General features: G+C 44.7%; 1 protein-coding gene across 2 annotated transcripts in view; it reads right to left on the reverse strand.

Moving 5' to 3' along the window:
* Nucleotides 1-304: 304 nt before the first annotated feature.
* The window catches only part of ppp1r10 (protein phosphatase 1, regulatory subunit 10), a 35,012-nt gene continuing 13,796 nt past the window's right edge, over nucleotides 305-21,520 (reverse strand). For both annotated transcript variants that reach the window (XM_038817590.1, XM_038817589.1), the window contains 13 exons: nucleotides 20,196-20,396; nucleotides 18,928-19,027; nucleotides 17,477-17,586; nucleotides 16,514-16,614; nucleotides 15,179-15,323; nucleotides 13,878-14,060; nucleotides 12,887-13,133; nucleotides 11,553-11,628; nucleotides 9,731-9,931; nucleotides 8,466-8,562; nucleotides 4,689-4,799; nucleotides 4,328-4,564; nucleotides 305-3,298 (listed from right to left, as the gene is read on the reverse strand). In XM_038817590.1, coding sequence (XP_038673518.1) covers nucleotides 3,189-3,298; nucleotides 4,328-4,564; nucleotides 4,689-4,799; nucleotides 8,466-8,562; nucleotides 9,731-9,931; nucleotides 11,553-11,628; nucleotides 12,887-13,133; nucleotides 13,878-14,060; nucleotides 15,179-15,323; nucleotides 16,514-16,614; nucleotides 17,477-17,586; nucleotides 18,928-19,027; nucleotides 20,196-20,396 — 1,919 coding nt within the window. In that variant the 3' untranslated portion in view covers nucleotides 305-3,188. The remainder of the gene's footprint in view (nucleotides 3,299-4,327; nucleotides 4,565-4,688; nucleotides 4,800-8,465; nucleotides 8,563-9,730; nucleotides 9,932-11,552; nucleotides 11,629-12,886; nucleotides 13,134-13,877; nucleotides 14,061-15,178; nucleotides 15,324-16,513; nucleotides 16,615-17,476; nucleotides 17,587-18,927; nucleotides 19,028-20,195; nucleotides 20,397-21,520) is intronic.

The following is a 21,520-nucleotide window of genomic DNA, read 5'->3' on the forward strand; positions in this document are numbered from 1 at the left end:
ACAAAACCCATTTTAACCCTTACTGTTCATTTGGGTTGTGCATTACTTAATTTAGTAGTTGCTTTCAGTTTATCTACACTCTCCTTAGATATGCAAGTGGAGAAGAGGTTCTCAGCTGTAGTATATTTTATATATTTAAATTATGCGACTGTTATTTTGCATTAGCAACCTCGTTCCATATCCTGCCATCAATTCATTCATCCCTGCCATCAATTCATTCATCCCTGCCATCAATTCATTCATTCCTGCCATCAATTCATCCATTGTGTGGTGCAGTTTCACAAATTAACATCAAGAACAGCTCTGTGGTTTCACAATGTTTTATTATCAAAATAGAAAAATGAAATACAAAAGATAGGACAGATAACTATCCCAACAATAAAAGGTCTCCAAAAATAAGAGACGAGCAAAGGTTTTCACAGAAAACAATCACATTGCATACTTTTAGGCAGCAAAGATCCCTGAGTTGTCACACATCTGCAAAAGGTGCACACAGGCATGAAGCCATTTTCAAAATACTTTATTTGTTTATTTAAAAAATATGTCCCAATTACTTTTAATAAGCACAAGGACACAACTGTACAATATCCATTGTTCAAAAAAAAGTTGAGCTGTAAAATGATCAGTAGCAGCCATTATCTCCACATCAGTTCTGATGGGCTTTTTTCCATATATATATATAAAAAAAAACAAACTTGACAAACATCAAACATATACATTTGTAAAATTAAACAAAATATCCTGAAGGAAAATATAAAGTAACTGCCCTGTTTTAGAGATCATCAAATTGTCATTGTTTTGCTTCTGTACAACAGTACTGTTAGTGCAACTTGGAACTGGGAAGGGAGGGGAGGGGTAGAGCACCCAGGGTATGGGGATGTGGAAGAAAGCTCTGATCCAATACATTCCTACAATGTAATGACGCCCCCTTCTAAGAAAGATTAGAGTGGTTAACCCTTGACAATACTGATTTCAAAGTAGCGTTTCACATTTCTCTTCCCCCTTCTGCTCCCTCCTAAAGGCTGCAGCACATTTATCACGGTGTCAATTTAGGCCCTGCATCAGAACCTTCACTAAAATGTCACTTCCAACTGTAACACTAGTGAATTCTATTAGCAGGTGGATTTTCTCAATTAAAAAAAAATACAGGTACTGATTTTAATCTGTTCAAGCCAGAAAAAAACTAAACCAGACTCAAAGTGCTGTGGATTCTTATTAACAAAAAGATGGCTGTACAGTTCCTAGCTCAAACGATTAAAAAAAAGTTTCACATTAACACAAAGCATGTTCAGGGAGCCAGGAAAGTAGCTCCTCCTCCTCAACCATGACTAAACTATCAGAGGTTCAGGCCTAGAATGAAACTGAGCACCAAGCTGGATATTAACAATTTTTGCACCCATCAGCAAGTGATTGGATACTGATATGGATGATTACTGTGTGGCTAAGTGTACAAAATAGTAGAAAACAGAAGTGCACCCTTCAACATTTTTTTAAAAAAAGTGCAAAAATCAGAGATCAAGGGGAAATAAGGGATGACTAGATCAAAGTTATCAGTTGAGGGAAGTCTGAACGATAGATGTCAAAATGTCTGAATTTCAGGGTTAAATGGTGGCTTATACAGCTTTTAACTACTTTTGTCGTCCCCCCACGCCCCCCGCAAATACAGCCTCAACTCTGAAACCTCCTCTTTGAAGTTAAGCTTGGCCTTGTTAATACTTCAAATGTAAGCAGGATAATTTTGCAAATGGGTATGAAACTGTGGTTTCTGAATAGCCAGCTGCCTATGCCTCCAAGTTTAAAACATTCAAAGATCTTACCATCTACAGAACTGCTGAAGAAAGAGCTTACACCCAGGCTGGCCACATTTAGCCAGAAACTTCAGTTTGGACAATGCAAGGAGAACTTCCGCTCTGGTTTATTCTGATGAACAATTGTGTCACAGTGGAAATACAATCACACTAGAATGGATACGGGTTTGATGGGAAAATTTCCCTGGGTCTGACAAGTTTAAAGGCAAGTTTAAAGCAAGAGAGAAAGAACGCTGCAAGGACTGACCTAAACAATATAATAGACCAGAGGAAGAGTCAGAAAGATCACCCTTCGAAGTACAATAGAGCTCCCTCCCCCACACTCATCACCTAAATGCTGAGCATTTATTACAAAATAGATATTTACAAAAATAGTTTGAAAATATTTCTGCTACTGCACACCAAAAGGGCAACTGAAAGGGTATCAGCACTTCTGTAATGGAAAAGAGAATGGAGCGGGGGAGAAGGAGAGAAACAGAAGTTGGGAGTTAATAGGAAAAGTGATCAGGGAACATCCATAGAAGATCGCTGGAAAACACTGGTTATGGCAAGCTCCAATTTCAGCACATTTTTCTCCTTCATTGGAAAATAAAGTTTCAACATGATACTGGGAGAGAAAGAATTCAGTTGGATGTTGAATACAGTATTGAAATAATTGACCAATATCTTTTTTTAATGCAGAGGTAGAATCGTTCAGTAGTTGCCTAGTCTAAGGTGTGGATGTTCCTCTGCGCCGTTTCCAATACAAGCACATCAGCAAACAGAGAGGGAGGGCAGGACATTTCCTAAATCTTCAGCAGACCACGCATAAGCTGTTCATAACCCTTTCCCACCCCCTTCATCACGTCATAATGACTAAATGGGAAGAGGACAGTCTTGTTTATTTTTCATCCTGGCAAAAGTATAGAGCACAGTCTGAGAATAGCAGTTCCTTTTTCCTCTTCAAAGTTCATCTGCATCTCAAGCTGCCTTAATAAGCCTCACAGAGGCAAACAAAAATGGGTTGCAGGGGCTTGGTGGGGAGGGGGGGGGGGGGGGGGGCAGGAGACAGGAAACTGGAAGGGGAATAAACTGGGAGTTTGGCCCAGCATCTGAGCAACGCAACAATATTGTAGTGGTCTAAACCCCAAACTTAATGTCATTTCAGTTCCATTATTTAGAAGCCTATGTAGACCGTGATGGAGACCCAGGCAGGGTCCTGCTCGTCTGTAATACAGCAGTGAACTGTTCAAACTTTCCACAGGATAGAGGGAGGCCTGCTCACTCTGGGATGTCAGGAATCTCCACAGGTACGAGTGCCTGGCCCAGCCAGGCCACGGTTCCACTCTCAGCCGATGCTCATTTTCCTCCGTTACTTCTTAAACCAGATCATTTCAGATTTCAGGGCAGTGGGGGGCCATTTACACCAGGGTGGTAGAAGGCACAGTTGCTCTCGTAGCGACAACTACCTTTCATCATGAAATGCCGGCACATAGGTCTGTTTGACATGTCTGTTGGAAGGGGAAGAGAAGACAAAATAGTTAGATAGCATTCTTGTGCCAGTTCAATCCTCCCGCCACCATTTTAAAACTTCACCCTTTTAAAAAGTTTTAAACACAATTCCCACTTACCACTACTCCCACCTCCCAATTAAAGATGTTTTGTTTCTTTCACACAACATGGATATTGCTGGCGAAGCCAGCATTTGTTGACCATCCCAGCTGCTTTATGAAAAGGTGTTAAGAAAACATGCTCCTGGCACCTGCCCTCGGTACTTTCAGACATTTGTTTTTAATAATTTGAGTGTATCCAACTATTCTTTTTGCCAATTAAGGGGCAATTTAGTGTGACCAATTCACCTACCCTGCACACCTTTGGGTTGTGGGTGCGAGACCCACGGGAATGTGCAAACTCCACACGGACAGTGACCCAGGGCTGGGATCGAACCCAAGTCCTCAGCGCCACAGGCAGCGGTGCTAACCACTGTGCCACCATGCCGCCCTCGGTACTTCAGACATGACTGTTCTCTGGAGCCAGTCTCTCATCAGTAGGAGCAATATTTAGAAGGTTATTTGTGGCCGGGAGGGGAGGGGTTTGAGCAGTCTATCCAAAGGGTAACAATGTTCAGCGCCCAGTAGATTCAGCTCAAACACCAAGTGTCAAAGCCAAGGGTGGTAGAAGTGTTATGGTAGTAGGCATTGGCGATATTCAAATGCAGAGGCAACCCCAGCCTGATCACATTGTCACCAAATAAATATAGAGCAGGAAATATTGACTAGTGACTAGCAGCAGGAACCGAGCAAATCGATCGCAGACAGGGGAAAATGTGACTAAGCTTTGGGTAGGAATGCCACCCCAGCTCAGATTAAAGCTTTCCTGACCTTGATACTGCAGTTCCAGAAAGATCAACAAATGCAAAAATCATCAAGACACAAGGGAAGCTACAAATTGTCACACTGGGCCCTTCCACATTATCTTTTTGAACCTCTCTACAAATGGAACCATTAGGCACCAGAGATCAATTCCAGGCTGACACTTACCTCCACCATGGTTGCCACCCATTCCATTGCCATGTCCTCCCCGTCCTCCGCCGTGGGGGTGGCCTCGCCCACTACGGCCTCGGAAGTTCTGGTCGCCACTACGCCCCCGGCCACGGGAGTAGGGTCCTCCACGCATGCCATGTGGGTTGCCCCTCATGTTGTCGTTTGGCTGGTCCCAATAGCCATCCCTTTGATGAGGGGGGCCCATCATCCTTGGGCCGCTAGGACCATGGGGAGCTGAGAGGAAACAAAAAAAAAAAAAAAAGTTTTGCAGTTAGACCCCTTCAACCAAGGTTAAACATTGCTTAGGTTAAACAAGATGGCACATCAGACATTTCTCAGAAAAGAACCACATCTGTACCTGGGAAATGTCCTCCTGGTGGAGTAGGGCCACTCGGATGAAAGTGAGGCCCATTATTTTGGTTAGGAGGGAAGCCATTCACTGCTGGTGGGGGGCCAGCCATTCGTGGACCTATGGAGAAACAGGGAGAGAGTCAGAGCATGAGTACACACAAGTGCTAGGAACACTACTCTGAAACATTGATCAGCAGTATAAAATCAAACACAAACTCTTCTGTGACAATAATCAACATGGAGTAGAAAAAGGGCAGCACGGTGGCCTAGTGGTTAGCACAACCGCCTCACGGCGCTGAGGTCCCAGGTTCGATCCCGGCTCTGGGTCACTGTCTGTGTGGAGTTTGCACATTCTCCCCGTGTCTGCGTGGGTTTCGCCCCCACAACCCAAAAATGTGCAGTGTAGGTGGATTGGCCATGCTAAATTGCCCCCTTAATTGGAAAAATAATTGGGTAATCTAAATTTATTTTTTAAAAAAACATGGAGTAGAAAAAAAATCCGCAAGTCTTTATGGAGGGATTCCAATGTCGGAGACCTCTGCTGCTAAATGAATGGATGCCAAGTGATGGTTAGGGTCAATTCTAAATGTTTCCCCACCCAGTTAGCCTTCTGAAACAAGACTACTGGCCACTTGGGCAATGTGCTGGAGGATCCCATTCTCCAGCTGATAAGCACACCGTAGTGGATTGGTTTCTCAGTGGTTGAATGCATCGCACCAATACTGCCGATTCCACTGCCAGTAAAAGTTGCAAAAATTCTTCCTGGAGAGGAGTCTTTAAAAAATGATTAAAGGATTCAATAATGAGTTAGGGAATATCTTTAACTTAATCGAAATTAAGATGGTTACCAACAAAATCCAAAATGGAATTCAGGAGAAACCTTTCACCCAGAGTGTGGAACTCCACTATACAGAGTTGTTCAGGCAAATTGCAGTTACAAAAAGTTGTGTTTTGTTTTGTGTTTTTTTTTTTACACAGAGGATGTGGTGGCCTGGAATGCACTGCCAAGTGAGGTGGTTGAGGCAGATATGTTAGCGACTTTAAGGCTTATTTAGATAGACAGGTACATAGAAGGATACAGGCGTTTGGCTTGGAGGGTTGAAGGGCCTGTCCCTGTGCTGTACTGTTCTTTGTTCCCAGTTTATTGAGCAAGTGAGAAGCTGTAGGAATTGGCTAAGAGTTACTCAGCCAGAGTGGCACAGTGGTTAGCACTGCAGCCTCATAGCACTGAGGACCCGGATTTGATTCCGGCCCTGGGCCACTGTCCGTATGGAGTTTGCACAATCTGTGTTTGCGGAGATCCCACCCCCACAACCCAAAGATGTGCAGGGTAGGCAAATTGCCCATATCTTTTTATTAAAACAGTAATAAATATATATACACAAGGCCAAACAGTACAAACACTCATTTTGTGTTGGAGAAACAGAATATCTTCCCCTCAGTACCAATGTACGGGGAGGGGGTGGATACTCTGATTATTAAAATAGTTCACAACACGTTTCTACAAAAAAATTGGTACAAGCATTAAACTTTGCGCTGGAGACCAGATACTCTCGCCTTTGTACCAACGAAAGGGAAAGGAAGGGAGTGGTGGGGAGGGAGGGAGTCAGAGTGTTGGTGAAGGGAGGGCCCATGCTAAATTGCTCCTTAATTAGAAATAAAAGAATTGGGGAATTCCCGACAAGTAATGCCATGAGATCCATGACGTCGGGAATTTGGCTGGTCGGGGGTGGAGCATCAGGGGGTGGGCCTCAGGCAACATCCCCAGGCAGTCGACACGTTGTGCAACATATTCCTGGAGAACAAAGTCAATGTCTTCATAAGGGCCAGAAAGAGAGGGAATATTGGGTTAAGAATAGTCAATACTGGAAAGCTGGGTGGGTTGGATCAAAGGTGGAATTTCCATCGTTCAAGATGGATGGATGCTGTTTATTCCCTATGGTTGATACAATTCAAAGGTTTCTGCGAAACTTTGCCTTTTGACCTGCCAGATTTCCCTGGGCAGACAAGATACTTAATCATTGAATTAACAACAGTACTGTAGCTTTCAGGAACTCAACATCTGGGTACTAATTGTGTGAGTTCAACTCTGACGATCTGAAGGAGGTGATTCAGTTCCTCAAGTCTGTTCTGCTAATCAAGTGGAGCATGGCTGGGGCAGCATGTGGCGCAGTGGATAGCACTGGGACTGCGGCACTCAGGACCTAGGTTCAAATCCCGGCCCTGGGTAACTGTCAGTGTGGAGTTTGCACATTCTCCCCATTTCTGCATGAGTTTCACCCCCACAATCAAAGATGTGCAGGTTAGGTGGATTGGCCATGCTAAATTGCCCCTTAATTGGGAAAAGAAAAATAATTGGGTACTCTAAATTTATTTTTAAAAAGTGGAGCATGGCTGATTAATGTCTTAACCTCACTTGAGGAATGCCTATCACAGGCTGAGTAACTCTTTTATAAAATAAATTTAGTCCCCAATTCTTTTATTTCTGATTAAGCAGCAATTTTCTAATTAAGATTTGCAAACAGCAGCCACTCTGGTCTCTTGTCCAAAGGCTTATTTATCCTTTGTGAGCAGGGACAATGAATGGTCCCCTACCTAACGTTAGCAGGAAACGGAAGCATTACTAAACTTTTTTTTTTTTTTTTTATAAATTTAGATTACCCAATCATTTTTCCAATTAAGGGGCGATTTAGAGTGGCCAATCCACCTAGCTTGCACCTTTTTGGGTTGTGGGGGCGAAACCCACGCAAACACGGGGAGAATGTGCAAACTCCACACGGACAGTGACCCAGAGCCGGGATCGAACCTGGGACCTCGGCGCCGTGAGGCAGCAGTGCTACTCACTGCGCCACTGCATTACTAAACTTAACAGGATTTTTAATACCCATCACTCTGCAGCAACCTTGGTTGGAAACACAAGTGGCTCACTGGCACATAGGGTACATAGCCACGTCCCGATTCCAAACTGGATACTCGCAAAGAGTGTAGGAAAAAATGGACAGCACTAGAAAAACAAGCAGGTGCAAGGTTTCCTGTGGATTGGAACCTGCAGAACCCAGACAGAACTGAAATTGCAAGCCATTAGCATAGTAATGAGCTATCTCCGGGGACAAAAAGAAACATTGAAACAATTGGTACCAGGACAGACTCCCCGGCACCAGTGGAAGCTAAAATAAAGGCAGGCCAACGGTTACCTAGAGCCTGCCCAACGATCGGGGAACAACCCCAGTATTGGAGAAAATCGATACGAACGATTGGGACATGGTCCAATTAATTGGGACCAAGTCCAGGGTCTGCCCAGAAGGGCGCAAAACCCCTTGGGGTATAAAGCAGAGCTCCCAAGGTCAGTTTGCTCTCTTACTCTTCCATCATCACCTTGGCATTTGGCTCTCAGTGACGAGAGGCCGCCAAGCACCAACCAAGTAAGTCTAAGGTCAACGCACACTACGAGATAGGCGCTCCTAGCTACTATTCCATACCAGTTCGAAGCCAGCAGTATCAGAACCAGACAACGGCCATTGTTCCTCTGACTGAGTGGGCACTCGAAGCTAAGTATAGGCCTTTAGTAGTAGTTGTAGTTTAGCGAGTAGAGTTTATGCATGAGCAATAATTGACTGTGTGTAAATAAATGTGCATTGATTTCAAACTTACTAACTGGTGTATTGAGTCATTGATCAGTATTCGGTTTGAACCTTGCGGTGGTATCAGAAAGGTACCTGGCGACTCTTGAGCAAAGGTAATTAAAACAGAGCAAATTAAGGGAAAGCATAACGAGCAACAGTACCTGGAGGGACTTGGTTCTGTAGTGGTCCAAGCAGCTGTTTGATTTTATCAGAGAACTCTGGCTGCTTGACTAATTCCTCAATGGGCTTTTGATTGCTCTGAAATGTACAGAGAAAATAGGTTAACTCACAGATCCAATCAGTAAACGATTACCTTAGTTTAACATGAGGTTACACATTTCGAAATAGCACCTTGGGTGACAACATCTGTTTCACAAAGCAGTTATTTGCTAGAGTAAAGTTGGGAGCCACAAATGAACCATTTGAATGGCCAAATGGGTAACTTGGGTCAAAAGTTCTTCAGGGCACTAACTATTTCTCAATCGCACCATGGAATCTAACAACAACCCAAAATATACAGCACATCCATAGTAGTGCACTGGAATGTCAACTGGGAGTAAGAGTGAGGAGTAGAGGGGTGGCACAGCAGCACAGTGGTTAGCGCTGCTACCTTACAGCGCTGAGGACCCGGGTTTGATTCCGCTCCGCTGTCTGTGCGGACTTTGCACATTCTCCCAGTGTCTGCATGGGTCGCGGGAACAATCCCAACCTAGTCAATCTCTCCTCATACGACAGTCCCGTCATCCCTGGAATCAGTCTGGTAAACATTCAACGCAAAATGGCCACTGATCCTCCGTTTGGCTGGGAGCTGCAGAAAGGCAGCGTAGAGCACCCGGCTCTAGCTGCCGATTCGGTCATGCCGTGCAACATGGCGCCAGACACACACGGACCCGGCCTGCAAAATAGTGACCCTACCCCTTTGGCCTGTTCGCGCGTCCCGGACCACCTCCCAAGTGCCCCCAGCCCAAGTCCCCCCTGCCTGCGGACTGGCCCGCTCCCAACTGCGGCGGCGCGGGACCGAGTCCGCAGCAACCACGCCGAGTTCCCGACAGGTAATGCCATGAGAACCCGCCGTCTGGAATTTAGCTGGTCGGGGGTGCACCATCGGGTGTTGGGCCTCAGACAACATCCCGAGGCCGTCGACACATTGTGCAACACATTCCTAGAGTATGCCGCTTTGGAGGAGACGGAGCATCGGGGGAGGAGGAGGAGGGCTCAGGCAAAAACCCAAGGCCATCGACGCACTCCTTGAGCACACCGCTTTGGAGGGGGCAGAGCATCGCAAAAGCGGCGCCACCCCCAATTTAGTCAGAAATGGGGATTCTCCAGCCGATTGCCGAACACTATTTTTCCACCCGGAGAATGCAGCTCAATCTTTTAACTGGCATTTTATATTTTTTTTAAAAAGCGTAAAATACCTACTTACCATGAGGGAGGTGAGCAACTCCTGGACATTGATGCTGGGATTAGCATTTGATCCAGGCTGCTGGGTCTTTACCATGCCCATACTGCCCATCAAGTTAGCCAGTACTGGTGGCAGTTTGGAGCTTCCTGGACCATCTGGGGACTGAGAAGCAGCAACTGTTTGCAATGGCTCCTCATACAAGGGATCCTCTGTGCCATTCTCCTGGGGAGAAAAATAAAATACCATGCCTGAAGGAAACGTTTCAATAGATGTCAAATTGTACTGATTCAACTGCTGATAAGAATGTAGTCTTCCTTACAACCCATTCTCCATCACTGTCAGAAGGTATGCACTCTTCCTGGGGTACAGTTCTATGGTATCTCTACTGTGGGGCTCACCATTGTGAGCAATCTTTATATTAGTGCCTTCTATTCAACCATAATAAAACGTGTTCCCATTATATACTCATACAAGGATCAGGGATTGTATGTACACAATTTTAATCAAGAGTGTAGGGTTGGGGAAAGATTTTGTTTTAAAAGCAGCAAGGGGGAAATTAGGGTGGTGGAAATCTCAGTAAATGCGATGCGCGTTTCGGGGACATAAGGATACAAGGCCAGAGCACGGGAATGTTACTCTGTAGAGAGCTGGCATGAACTTGATGTCTGTGCTGCAATGACTCTGATTCACTGGGTGGAGGAGAGTGTACACAGGTGAAGCAAATTCCATTTATCCCCACACCTGGCTTTGCCCTCTATCAGGGCACCTGGGGCAATTCTATGCAGAAGCCCAACGGCCAGCCTAACTCAGCTGACTATGATGGAACATGGCTTATATGGCTCCATTTCTCAAGATTAATATGCAGAGGCACCAAAATAAGCAACAGGTCAACAAATACATGCCAGATCTAATAGTAACTTTCAAATGTGAATTGGATAAATACTTGAAAAGGGAGAAAATTTCTGGGCAATCAGCATAAGGGAATGTGGCACTAATTGGACAGCTCAATCAAAGGTGGCACAGAAACATGGACAGAACAACTTCCCTCTGTGATTTAATTTGAGACAGCACACACAAGATTAGAAAGAAAATGCTGTGGTTTGCACTGCTGCCTATGGCGTTGAGGACCTGGATTGGGCAGCACTGTGGCTTCACAGCGCCAGGGTGCCAGGTTCGATTCCCTGCTGGGGCACGTTCTCCCCGTGTCTGCTTGGGTTTCCTCCGGGTGCTCCGGTTTCCTCCCACAGTCCAAAGATGCTAAATTGCCCGTAGTGTCCAAAAGGTTAGGAGGGGTTATTGGGTTACGGGGATAGGGCGCAAGTGTGAGTCGGTGCAGACCCGATGGGCCGAATGGCCTCCTTCTGCACTGTACGTTATGATGTGGAGATGCCGGCGTTGAACTGGGGTGAGCACAGTAAGAAGTCTTACAATACCAGATTAAAGTCCAACATGTTTGTTTCAAACTAGCTTTCGGAGCACTGCTCCGAGTGTTTGAAACAAACATGTTGGACTTTAACCTGGTGTTGTAAGACTTCTTACTGTGCTCCATTTTCAATCCCGGCCCTAGTTCACTGGCTGTGTGGAGTTTGCACATTCCCCCTTGTGTCTGCATGGGCTTCACCCCCACAACCCAAAGAGGGTAAGTGAATTGGCCACGCAAAATTGCCCCTTAATTGGAAAACATAAATAATTGGGTACTCTAAATTTATATTTAAAATATACAAATAAAATGGAATGAAAATGCCAAGATTTACGCCTTTTGTATGGAACAAAATTCTCTAGATGACTCAAAAGTAGTAACTTTCTGCTGCTTTAACTGAATCAGGGTCCAGAAGAGACTTACATCATCCAACGGAATGATCTTGGGTGGAATTGTTTCATAAGATTCTGCATCAGGTTCGTGGGGGCTCTCTGGAACACTAAGAATTCAAATACAAATACAAGTAGAATGTCAGCAAGGAAAAAGCACAAACACATTCGGTGAATAGAGAATACAATACAATACATGTTCAGAAACTACATTTATTTAGATCAGCATCACGGTTAAATATATCCGAATGATCCAATCTCAACTATGAACTTGCATTTTACTTCTGTAACAGCAGTCAAGTTAATTAACTAATAAGGTTCGATATGGACAAGGCTATTTGTTTAGTTACCCATCTTGGAGCAACAAGACAACACTTACACTAGCATCAGTACTTTAAATACATTGGGTGTCTGTTTTAAGTTGTATGCATGCCAGATGCAAGTTTCATTTGCTCGTCGGGTACAGAGGAAATGTACTAGTGAGATACAAGGGATGAAGGACTCGAGTACTGTGAAGTTACTCGGAGCAGAGGCAATTCAATACAGATGTTCAAAAGCATTAAGGGCTTAGACAGAGTAAATAAGGTACTTGCTGCCCACTGGTCAGAGGAGGATCAGTAACCAGGAGGCACAGATCCAACTGACAAAAAAAAAAACACTAAACAGGAGAGGAGGATGGAGAGAAATTTAATGGAGCTAGTAGTTATCATGATCTGGTATGCACGGTTTGAAAAATCAGGCGGAAGACGACTCAATTACAAACTTTCCAAGAGGAGTTGGACAAACTTGTAGAGGAACGATTTGCAGGGCTATGGGGAGGAAAATGCTGCGGAGGGGTTGGACTAACTGGATAGTTATTCCAAAGAGCTGGCATAGGCACAATTGGCCAATTGTCACCCTTCTGTTCTGCATGATCTGCAAAGATGTTCAAACCGACCAAATATCTAGAGTCCAACAACATGTGGTCTTAAGCCAGCATTTAACTGCACTAAAGCTCAAAGTACCTGCTTATTGATCTTGCACACTTATTCCTCTTTCCAACCTGCAAAACGCCAATATCGGTCTCCTTCCTTTCCCTCATTCCCCACCAATCTCTACCACCCACCCCATGTGTGGAAGTGTCGACACACATTACTACAAGGCCTGGAAACGATTTGTCCACTGATAAAGACACAGCTCAGATGAGCCTGACCTGATCGTTCCCACTTGATCTGGGACTTCTGTTTCTGCAGTAGCTGTTGTCAATCACTGTGATCTATGACTACCCCATGACATGCACTCATACACTGTAAGCTTCACTTCTCACCAGTTAAGAGAATTTTAAAAAACATGGGGAAGAAGGAAAGGGATTACACAGCAAGGACATACCAGTCTTTGGAGAGGAAGATTTCTTGCAAGATCCCTTTCTCTCGCTCCTCTTGAATGTATTTCTCCTGACTGTTACTCCCCCTCTCTGCTAGCTGCGGACCCAAATCAGTTAAAATTGGGCACGTCCAAGGGATCTTTTCCTCCATCGTGTCATGGCTCAACCTGCGAGCATTCTCAAATGCCTGCCGATCCATCATCATTTCCCGCTTGGCAGCTTCACCAAAGTCTTTGATCTTGTTCACATTAACTGAAAGGAAAGTAATTTGGGTCATGAACAAAGAGCAAAAAAAGACAGCCTGACAAAAACAAAGTATGGCAGGAAAGTGCTTATTCAACAACTCGATCAAACATAGGTCAATCTGTGTGAGAGCAGATGAGAACAGCATGGTGGCACAAGTGGTTAGCACGGTTACCTCACGGCGGCGAGGTCCCAGGTTCAATCCCGACTCTGGGTCACTGCCCGTGTGGAGTTTACACAGTCTCCCCCTGTTTGTGTGGGTTTTGCCCCCACAACCCAAAAGATTAGCAGGGTAGGTGGATTGGCCACGCTAAATTGCCCCTTAATTGGAAAAAATGAATTGGATACTCTTTAAAAAAATTTTTTTAAATCCCCAAGGGAAAAAGCAAAGAGCAAGGTAAGCTCAAGACTGATACCATGCAAGGAAGCACTGATTCAAGCAATATCAGTTGGAGCCCGAAAAGCGTTGATCGAGGTGAGAAATCTTTTCGGAGGGGAAAAAAAAGCAGCAAATCAAATTAAAGGAGTTTAAATGAGCAGGAATCGAGTGTCAATCCAGATTCAAAACAGCACACATTATAGAATTTATCTCATTGTTATGGTAACACTAGCAGGACGTGACATTGCATGTGATCGTGGTCATGCTCAAGCTGGGACTGACCAAGTGTCAGGAAAACAACGCACTATTTAAAGAGAAAACAGTCCCCACTTGCCACTCTCGCTTGCAAGCACACAGCGATTTTCATTTCATACCTCTCTCCGTTTCATCTAATTCAAAGTAGAAATATTCTCGCAGCTTGGATTCTTCGCGCCAAGACACAGTCTTCCTTTTCTTTCCCTTTTTCGTCAGCTGGGTTGCTTCAGGCACTGCTTCAGGGGGAGAGGGCTCAGCCACTGCCACAGCTGCAACCAACGTAGTAGTATCCTCTTCAACAGCTGAGAGTTTGAAGAGAAACACATCTATGTTACCCAGATTGGCAATACCTGCTGGCTCAATGCAATTATTAAAACGGCAATTTCAACTCAATTGCAGGCATGGGAAGCACTTGAAAGACTGATCTTGAGAACAGAGCAAAAATACAACTTTCTAAATGGCTTTCCCGATAACCTTCATCAGGACAAATGCTCAGGGCCTCAGAGGAAAGAAAGTGAACAGGTTCCACAGCTCCAAACCCTAACAATGCAGTGAGAAGTGAGAACAACATTAACGGTCATAGCTCACATCTAGAACCAGGCTCAAATTCAGGAATACAATACAATAAAAGATTTGAATCTAGTCAGGACTTCAGGTGAAACTTCTTTACAAAGCGAGTGAACTCACTGCCACAAGAGGTGGCTATGCACAGATGGTTTGAAATGAAAATCGCTTATTGTCACGAGCAGGCTTCAATGAAGTTACTGTGAAAAGCCCCTAGTTGCCATATTCCGGCGCCTGTCCGGAGAGGCTGGTACGGGAACCGAACCGTGCTGCTGGCCTGCTTTAAAAGCCAGCGATTTACCTGAGTGAGCTAAACCAGCCCCCGAAATCACTCATTGTCACTAGTAGGCTTCAATGAAGTTACTGTGAAAAGCTCCTAGCCGCCACATTCCGGCACCTGTCCGGGGAGGCTGGTACTGGAATCGAACAGTGCTGCTGGCCTGCTTTAAAAGGCAGCGATTTAGCCCAGTGAGCCAAACCAGGAGATGCTAGACAAGTACATGAGGGAGCAAAGAAGAGAACAGTATGCAGTCAGGTGGAAGATCGTGCTGGTGGAGTATAAACACCAGCATGGACCTGCCTATATCTGTGCTGTAAACCCTATTGTGGCTAACCCATGATGGTTTGCTTGTGGGTAGCTGGCAGAATGAAAATGACATCTGCTCCTCCTGTGGTCACTGGATGGCATCAAGGATATCGGCACAAATGCCAGAGGAACTCAGCGCTGCCAGCAGTGCCAATATACACAAGGCAGAGCTCACAATTAGATCTGAAGTGCTGCAGTTTGCCAACAAGGAACATCAACCACCATATATCCAAAACATTTCAAGCACTGTGCAACCACAACTAGACTTACTCATCTCCATGGGTTCAGGCACCTCTTCAAGTGGCACAGGTGTACCAGGTCTCTCCACTTCCATAGGCTCGGTGACAGCAACTTCTGGAGAAGCAGGTTTGGTGCTGACCTGTTCAGGACTGGCCTTTTGATCAAAAGGATTGGACTGAGGGAACAGAGAAATGTTAAAAATGAATCAGAGTCAGAGATGTAAAGGAATAACATTCACATCAACTGATTACACAAGTGCTCTCCTCTCGAGAAATCGCCTCCAAATTCCTCTTCACACTACTTCATACTATACACCCCGTACTCATTTATCATTTTTCACAGAATCAAAGTTATCTATCCTTTTGAGCAATAATGTTGCAAATCAATTTTTGTTCCTAACTTCATTTGTGTGCTTTGATACTCTAAACCTTCACCTGCAAATAAGGTGCTTAGCACAGTTGTAAATTTTACAACTGGGCAGCACGGTAGCATTGTGGTTAGCACAATTGCTTCACAGCTCCAGGGTCCCAGGTTCGATTCCCGGCTTGGGTCACTGTCTGTGCGGAGTCTGCACATTCTCCCTGTGTGTGTGGGCTTCCTTCGGGTGCTCTGGTTTCCTCCCACAGTCCAAAGATGTGCAGGTTAGGTGGATTGGCCATGCTAAATTGCCCTTAGTGTTGGGTAGAGTTGCTGTTTTATGGGGATAGGGTGGAGGTGTGGGTTTGGGTAGGGTGCTCTTTCCAAGAGCCGGTGCAGACTCGATGGGGCGAATGGCCTCCTTCTGCGCTGTAAATTCAATGATTCATCACTTCAATGAACCGTTATCTTCAGTTATCATCTTAAATACCTCTTTTCTAATAGAGATAGCCGGTGCAGACTCGATGGGCCGAATGGCCTCCTTCTGCGCTGTAAATTCAATGATTCATCAATTCAATGAACATCTTCAGTTATCATCTTAAATACCTCTTTTCTAATAGAGATGGCTACCTTCCTCGACAATAATGGCTTGCAAGGATAACTCAGAGACTCAAGTGACTTACTACCTTGTTGCACCCACCCCAAATACAAAACTTTAGAAGCTTTGGCCTTTCTTCCATTTTGCAGGCAACTTCATAGCACAATCTCCAAAATAAAAAACCCATGAAATTAAGAGTGAATTTTAGGAAGGGATTTTGGAAAATGTCCTCCCTCAAAAAATATGGAATTTTGTTTCTAACCACCCATCTAACCACATCAAAACGTAGAGACCTACACTACCAAGAGCTTTTTTTAAACCGATGATTGTGCAGCCTGAATAATATGTCCATTCTTCATCAGTTAAATTCAAGATGTGAAGTAACATGCACACTCTTGTTGTCTTAGTACCTTGATGCTGGTTGGGGATGTGATCTTCTTCTTCTTCTTGATTTTTAGTCCATGTACTGGGGCAGAATTGAGCGCCTCCAGAAAACCGGTGCTTTCAATAGCTGCAGGAAACAATAAAATGTCAGGATGTAGCTAAACCACCAACAGCAGCAAATACACTTTCCTCAACATGATCTAGAGTTTCACTCTCACCAAACGTAACCCCTTGTACTTTAAAGTTTTATCGGGACTTCTCAAGCATCAGCCTCTATGAGCAGAGGTGGGTAGAAGACAGGAATGAGAGAAGTTAACCAAAACACCCATTCTTGTGCACATCACTGCCAGTCCGTGAAGCGGTTGAGAAGGGACATGGTAACACAAAGTTGATTGTAACGAGGCCATAGAGCTTTTGCTAGAGCTCAAACGTGATTCAGAAAGTTCCCTGCATATGCTCTGCCAATGGAACTGCATGGTATCATAGAATTCCTACAGTGCAGAAGGAGGCCATTCAGCCCACTGAGTCTGCACCAACCCTCGGAGAGAGCACCCTACCTAGGCCCACTCCCCTGCCCTATCCCCATAACTTAGACATCCTTGGACTGTGGGAGGAAACCGGAGCACCCGGTGGAAACCCACATATATACGGGGAGAACATGGCAGTCAGCCAAGGCTGGAATTGAACCGGGTCCCCGTGCGGTGATGCAGCAGTGCTAGCCACTGTACCACCGTGCCGTCCGTATGTGGATCATTATAGTCGGCACCTCTGGTAACATGACAAAAATAAATCAAATGAAAATCAGAAAACACTGGCTAAACTCAGCAGGTATTATGCCAGCACCATGAGGTGGCTGAGCTGTATTCCTCGGGAGGAGTTTGCCTCTCTTCTACAAGGTTGCATGCCCAACAAACTGGCCCAATTTTCAGAGGAGAAGAAAAGTTTTTAAAAAGCATGAGGAGGCAGAGTTCGAATATAGTTTTACTTACGCTGGGGAGGAATGATTTTGACTTTGATTTCCTTGGTAGTGTTGGGCGTTACGTTCAGTGGTTTATACTTCTTCTCCAAATGCGGTACAGCATTACTCATTAGAGATGTGCTAGGGATCAACGAAAAGGTATTAATAGTCAGTCATGAGGCAAATTTTATAGTTACCAGTAAAACTAATAAATGGCAGCATGGGATACAAAGTTAGCTTAGTGACAAGAAATAGTAGCAGGGAAAGCCAATTTTTTGTTTAAGACCGAAATGAAAATCGCTTATTGTCACAAGTAGGCTTCAAATGAAGTTACTATGAAAACGGTATACAATGGTGTGCTCTAGGGCTCAGTACTAGGACCACTGCTTTTCATGATGTGCATTAATGTCCTAGTCTAGGATGTACAGATCACAATTTCAAAATCTGCAAATGACAAAACTTGCAAGTAACTTGGATTGCGAGGAAAACCAAGAGACTTGAAGGGGCATAGACAGGATGATGGAATGAGTGGATACATGACAGATGACATTCAATGCAGAGGTATGAAGTGATAGAGGCAATACAAAATATGGATACAATTCTAAAAGGAGAGCGGGAACAGACAGAGCACCCTACCCAAGCCCACACCTCCATCCTATACCCATAACCCAGTAACCCCACCCAACACGAAGGGTAATTTTGGACACCAAGGGCAATTTAGTATGGCCAATCCACCTAACCTACACATCTTTGGACTGTGGGAGGAAACCAGAGCACCCGGAGGAAACCTATGCACACATGGGGAGAACGTGCAGAATCCACACAGACAGTGTCGCAAGCCGGGAATTGAACCTGGGACCAGAGAGCTGTGAAGAGAAATCATTTGCAGAGCCAAGGGCAGGGAGTGGGTCCAAGCTAAATTGCACCTGCGGAGAGCTGGAACAGACTGATGGGGTTAAATGGCTTTTCCTTGTGCTTCCACTATTCTATGATTCTAAATTAATAGTAGCCGAGTGAAGCAAGGAATGAGAACCACAGCTTCCGAGCTCAACCACAAGATTAAGTTTAGTCTTGATTCAGCACTCCAAGGGTTACGGGCTCAAGTTCGATTGGAGGTACCAGAGTATACAAGCTAGCTTTCCAGTTAGCGCTGCACTGATCCACCCAATCCAACTCAAAATAGGTCCTGTATTACTCAGCACGGGGGAAGGACAGAAGAGAAAGAGAAGAAGAGAAGAAATGTGCAAACTCCATGGACAGTGAACCGGGGCCGGGATCGAACCCAGGTCCTCGGCAACATGAATGAAGTGCGAACCACTGCACCACCATGCCGTCCCCTGAACACTTGTTACTGCATCTTTCGCTCGCATGCATATACAACTCTCTGAACAGTGTCCAACTGCATACTATGACTGCAAGTGCTACTCCACCACTCTACAGCCTCTTGTGATATGCTAGATGATGCTTACAAAGTAATCTTACCTTGGCCTTTTCAGAGGCGCTGGCTTGATGTTGTACTTGTCAGAAATTACCGGAGCAGAGGAAGTCTTTTTTGGCAGAATGGGAACTTCCATCTCCAGGCCTGCAAAGAGAGTTAGGAAGGTCAATGTCACATTATAATGAACAGAAGTGAGGAGTTATTAGTTGGCAACAGTAACCCTCTTTAAAGCAAGCCAAATCACAGAAGACCAGATCTGCAATTGCTTATGGTAGTGCCACTTCCCATTTGCAGAGGTGGGTGATATCTTCTTGACTTTCACAATCAAAAAGATCAAGCATCTCTTTCACCAGATGAAGTCCAATAAAGTTCCTACATGACCTTGTATAAATATGCCCCAAAAGCATTTAAGAGGTGCAAAAAAAATGGATTTGCCAAGTATTCAGGACAGGACAATGAGTGTTTCAAGAGAAGTGCGCGCATTACAAGTGTAACCACAGCTGGCGCTGACAAGTAGCAAGTTACATTCACACCACACAAGTGCCAGGCAATGAGCATCTCCTACAAAAGAAGATCTAACCACTGCCCCATGGCATTCAATGGCATTACCATCGTTGAATCCCCCACAATCAACATCCTGGGGTTACCATTTATCAGGAACAGAACTGGACGAGCCATATAAATATGGTGGCTGCCAGGGCAGGTCAAAGGCTAGGAATACTACGTTGATTAGCTCACTTCCTGACCCCCCAAAGCCTGTCCACCATCTACAAGGCACAAGTGAGGGGTGTGATGGAATAATCTTCACTTGCCTGGATGAGTGCAGCTCCAACAACACTCAAGAGACTCGGCACCATCCAGGACAAAGCATCCAGCTTGTTTTCTCCCCCTTCCACAAACATTCAAACTCTCCACCACCGACGCAGTGGCAGCCGTGTGTACTATGTACAAGATGTACTGCAATAATTCACCAATGTTCCTTAGATAGCACCTCCCAAACCCACAGCCACTATCATCCAGAAGAACAAGAGCAGCAGATACCTGGAAACCTGGAGGTTCCCTTCCAAGTCACTCGCCATCCCGACTTGGAAATATGTCGCCTTTTCCCCCACCCCCACTGTTGCTCTGGCAACATCCTGGAACTCCCTCCTTAACAGCAGTGGTGTACCTACACTCAAAGACTGCAGCAGATCAAGGAGGCAACTCAACAGCACTTCTGAAGGGCAACTAGGGATGGGCAATAAATGCTGGCCTAACTAGTGACGCCCACATTGCATAAATGAATTTACAAAACAATTACTGGGATACCCACCTGTTGACCTGAACTTGGCATGACTGGGTGCCGTTGTTCGTAACGATTTGGGTTTCTCCCTTTTCTTCTCCGGTGTTTCCTCCTCCTTAGCCTCCACTCGGAGATCAGATTTTGGATCTGGGACTCGCTCAGAAACTGGCGCTCGAACCTTGCCTTCATCCTTCTTGTCATCTTTCCGTTTTTTCCTCTCTGGCTGCTTATCTATTTTTAAAAAAACAAATAAGTTGGCCTATCAGGCTTTTTAATTCAAGTCAGGGGATTAACATTAGGCAAAATATTTCCATTGCCCAAATCAACGTTCATTGTTAGTCAGAAGTAATTTACACAAAGGACTGCATTGCAACAAAATATCAGCTTCACCTTTTCAACATAAACTCACTTATGTTTATTCGTATTGATCCAACAGCATAAGAAACAACATCTCCCACAGTACATGGAAACCAGACGCAACTGCCAAATAGCTAAGAATTTCACATTGACGATAGTGACATGCTACTTTACAGACAAATCTCAGGTTATACATTCTCTGTTCTATTTATTGGTAGAAAAATACATACCTAAATCCACTAAAAAACAGCACGCGTATCATCCATCACAAGTCCGAGCTCAAATGTGCCGTGCTTAAAATAGCATCATTTGCACTGCACCATAGAATCGTGACAATGAAAGAGGCCATTCGGCCCATCCTCTCTGCACCGACCATTCAAAAGACCAGCCTACACAAACCAATCCCCACCCTATCTCTGTAACCCCACCTAATATTTGGACACTTGGGGGCAATTTAGCATGGTCAATCCACTTAGCCTGCACATCTTTGGAGTGGACCAAAAAGCTCAGGAAACAGAAAATGCATGCTGTCTTTTACTTGACCCTTGACTTAAAGCCGATGTGATGAATAGTAATGAATTCTCAATTAATTCAGCGACCATTTAAAGGCAATTATGCTGTAGAAATGTGCACAATTAGGAATAATGCTCCTGATTTTTTTTTAAGAAAAGAATGTTTCAGCAGAGTTGTGGAGCACAGACTGCCACCCAGCCCACTGCCCAAATATACAAGTCACAGCTGGTACAAGTACAATTCAACATGGAAGAAAGTAATAGACGCTAAATAGGCTCCAGATTTGATCCCGGGACTATGAGCAGTTAAATTTACACAGCCAGGCAAGTGGATTTACTGCCTCTAGGCTTAGGAAGCACATTTTATTATTCAACACAAAAAGCCCCCTCTCTCTCAAGTCACCTAGCAAACGCAAATTTTAATGGGGACATTACTGACATGCAAACACCAGCTGCAGGAGACACAAGGTAACGGTAGATTGAATC

This window comes from Scyliorhinus canicula, chromosome 13 (genome assembly GCF_902713615.1).
Source record: "Scyliorhinus canicula chromosome 13, sScyCan1.1, whole genome shotgun sequence".
In the NCBI taxonomy this organism is placed as follows: Eukaryota; Metazoa; Chordata; class Chondrichthyes; order Carcharhiniformes; family Scyliorhinidae; genus Scyliorhinus; species Scyliorhinus canicula.